General features: G+C 48.0%; 1 protein-coding gene across 1 annotated transcript; it reads right to left on the minus strand.

Annotated features, from left to right (window-relative positions):
* Positions 1-223: 223 nt before the first annotated feature.
* Positions 224-2,654, minus strand: EMH_0019250 (uncharacterized protein; the record flags this gene model as incomplete). The annotated part of the gene is made up of 4 exons (XM_013501322.1): positions 224-569; positions 690-1,519; positions 1,810-2,109; positions 2,292-2,654. 4 exons carry the CDS (start codon positions 2,652-2,654, stop codon positions 224-226), a joined length of 1,839 nt encoding a protein of 612 aa, XP_013356776.1.
* Positions 2,655-3,674: the final 1,020 nt, after the last annotated feature.

Here is a 3,674-nt window from a genome sequence, read left to right on the forward strand (position 1 = left end):
TTATATATATAAATATATATAAATATATATAAATATATATATATTATATATATATATAAACAAGGAGATAAAGAAGTAGAATAGAGAATAAGGGTTTACTAAACCCCTGAGGGTTTAGGGTTTAGGGTTTAGGGTTTAGGGTTTAGGGTTTATTAAACTGTAGTAGTTGGGGGCCATCAATCAAAACAAACAAATCGCAGCAAAACCTACAAAAACCTGCTTCTTAGCTTTCCCTCTGTTGCTGCTGCTGCTGCTGCTGCTGCTGCTGCTGCTGCTGCTGCTCCAGCTGCTGCTGCTGCTGCTGCTGCTGCTGCTGCTGCTGCGGTTGCTGCTGCTGGTGCATCTGCATCTCACGTTGCTGCGTTTCCCTGCTGCTCTTCCTGCTGCAGCTGGTGCTTCCGTTGCGTTTGCTGCAGCTGTTGCTGCAGCTCTTGCTGCTGCTGTTGCTGCTGCTGCTGCCGTTGCTGCTGCTGCTGCCGTTGCTGCTGCTGCTTCTGTCGCTGTTGCCACTGCCGTTGCTGCTGCTATTGCTGTGGCTGTTGCTGCTGCTGCTGCTGCTGCTGCTGCTGCTGAGCAGCAGCAGCAGCAGCAGCAGCAGCAGCAGCGGCCTCCAACAAAGCAAAGATATTTAAGGGGCCCCCCCCATGTCAGGGTAGGGGGCCCCCATGGGCACCTGGGGGCCCCCAAACGGAGGCATAGTGTTGCGCTGCTGCTGCTGCTGCAGCAGCTGCTGCTGCTGCAGCTGCTGCATGTGTTGCTGCGGCGGATGCATGTGTGAGAAATGCTGCTGATGAATGTGTTGCTGCTGCAGCTGTGGATGATGGAACTGCTGTGGTTGCTGCTGCTGCTGCATCAAGTACTGCTGCTGCTGCTGCTGCTGCTGCTGCTGCTGTTGCTGCTGCTGCTGCGGCAGCTGCCGTGGTAGAGCATAAGCAGCATAGGGTTCGTCTGCTGCTGCTGGTTGTCTTTGCATGGAGGAGAAGGGGAAGAGTCCCTGCTGCTGCATCATCATCTGCTGCTGCTGCTGCTGCTGCTGCTGCTGCTGCTGCTGCTGCTCGCTAGCTAGATGAGACTCAAGGATAGCCAGCAGCTGCTGCAGCTTTGCTTTTTCTTGTCTTATCTCTCTTTTTGCTTCTTGTGCTTGTCTTTGTGCTTGCTGCAGTGATGATAGATCAACAGCAACAGCAGCAGGAAGAGCAGCAGCAGCAGCAGCAGTTTGTGCTGCAGCATCAAGAAGTATATCTAGAGCAGCAAAATTCTGTGTCTGTGCTGTTTCCCATGCTGCTTGCTGCTGCTGCTGCAGCAGCAGCAACTGTGCTGCTGCTTCTGTCTGCATATTCATCGTCGTAATTTTTTGTATATCTTCTTCTATTTGTTGTTTTCTTTGTGCTGCATCAGCAGCAGCAGCAGCAAGCAGTGTTTCTGCTGCAGCAGAGATCTGCTGCTGCTGCTGCTGCACCTGCTGCTGCAGCACAGCAGCATATCTACCTAATGCTGCTTCTGTTGCTGCTTTCAGCTGCTGCAGCGTAGCGTCGCANGCAGCACAGCAGCATATCTACCTAATGCTGCTTCTGTTGCTGCTTTCAGCTGCTGCAGCGTAGCGTCGCACTTTATTTGTTTTGCTTCTAGCGCAGCAACAACCTCCCGCAGGTGTTCCTCTTGTGTTTTTAGGGTTAGCTGTGCTGCAGCACAACGCTGCAGCAGCTGCTCCCCCACTGCCCTTCCTGCTGCGCCTGTATTATTTATTTTTGTTGCTGCTGCTTCTGCTTCCTCTAGCAGCTCGTACACCTGCTGCAGCCCCTCATTTACCTGTGCTAGCTGTCTCCCCAGCCGCATTTTTGTCTCTATATATATACTATCATTTAGTGTATTTATATTTGTAGGGTCAAGAAGAGGAAACGGTGCTGCTGCTGCTGCTGCTGCTGCTGCTGCTGCTGGGGTGTTGCCTCCTGCTGCTGCTGTTGTTCCTGGTGCTGCTCCTGCTGCTGCTGCTGCTGCTGCTGCTGCTGCTGCTGTTTCAGCAGCAGCAACACGCTGCAGCGATGCCTCGAGGGAGACAATGGTTTCATCTATAACATGCTCTCCTGCTTTTAGCTCTTTTATTTGCTGCTGCACTGCATGCAGCCCCGTTTGTGCGGAGACGATAAGGCTTCTGACGTTGCTGCTTTGCTGCTGCAGCTGCAGATGCTGCTGTCTTGCTTCTATTAGTTGCTNATAAGGCTTCTGACGTTGCTGCTTTGCTGCTGCAGCTGCAGATGCTGCTGTCTTGCTTCTATTAGTTGCTGCTCTACCCTCATTCTCTCTTCTTGCTGCTGACGCTGCAGCTCCTGTACTACTTGCTGCAGCTGCTGCTGCTGTCGCGCTTCCAGCTGCAGCAGTTGCTGCTGCATTGGGTCCAGAACTGCATCGCCTGCTGCTGCTGCTCCTCCTGCTGCTGCTGCTGCTGCTGCAGCAGGACCCATACCCCCATACCCACCAGCATGATGGTGGTGGTGATGGTGGTGTTGCTGCTGCATTCCACTGCCACCAGCAGCACCGCTGCTGCTGCTGCTGCTGCTGCTGCTGCTGCTGCTTCTGTTTGCTGCTGCAGCAGCAGCACCACCCCCCATAACTGTAGACAGCAGAGCTTCAGCCTGCAGCTTAAGGTGATGCATATGATCGTCAAGAGCAGCAGCAGCAGCAGGAGAATTTGTTTTTTGTTTAGCTTCTGTACTGTCTGCGTATCTCTCAGCTAGTTGTTTATATTGTTCTTGCTGCTGCTGCGGCAGCAACCCTAATAAACCCTTTATCTCTGCATGCCCTCTACCTAGTGCTGCTGCTAGCAGCCTATTGCCATTCCTCCATTGATTCCCTGCTATCTTCTTTGCTGTCCAGCTACCTGATGACCTCCCTATACACCCCAACAACAACCCCACCAATAAACACACTGGCACGCGCATCCTTCGTTCACCTGCATACAAAAAAAAAAAAAAAAANTTTTTTTTTTTTTTTTTTTTTTTTTTTTTTTTTTTTTTTTTTTTTTTTTTTTTTTATGTATATATATATATATATATATATATGTATATATATTGTACTTTATATTATATTTATATTGTTATATGTTATATTAATATTACTATATATTATACCTATACTATTATGTATTATAATATTTAATATATAATAATATAAATATATAATAATGTATAATAATATAATATATAATAAATATAATATATAATATATAATAAATATAAATATAATATATAATAAATATAAATATAATATATAATAAATATAATATATAATAATATTAATATAATAAGCAAATCGATAGGTTACGCTCCATATACTTATATACGGCTCCTCATGATGCTGCTGCTGCTGCTGTTGCTGCTGCTGCTGTTGCTGCTGTTGCTGTTGCTGCTGCTGCTGCTGCTGCTTCTGCAGCCACAGCCTCAGCAACAGCAGCAGGAGCTGCGTCGATAGCAACACCAGCAGCAGCAGCACCAACAACACCAGCAGCAGCAGCTAAAGCTGCAGCAACACCAACAGCAGCAGCAACACCAACAGCAGCAGCAACCCCAACAGCAACACCAATACCAATACCAACACCAACAGCAGCAGCAGCAGCAGAAAAGCAGAGGGTTTAGGGTTTAGGGTTTAGGGTTTAGGGTTTAGGGTTTAGAGGTTAA

Source organism: Eimeria mitis, genomic scaffold (genome assembly GCF_000499745.2).
Source record: "Eimeria mitis Houghton genomic scaffold, Emh_scaff669, whole genome shotgun sequence".
Classification (NCBI taxonomy): Eukaryota; Apicomplexa; class Conoidasida; order Eucoccidiorida; family Eimeriidae; genus Eimeria; species Eimeria mitis.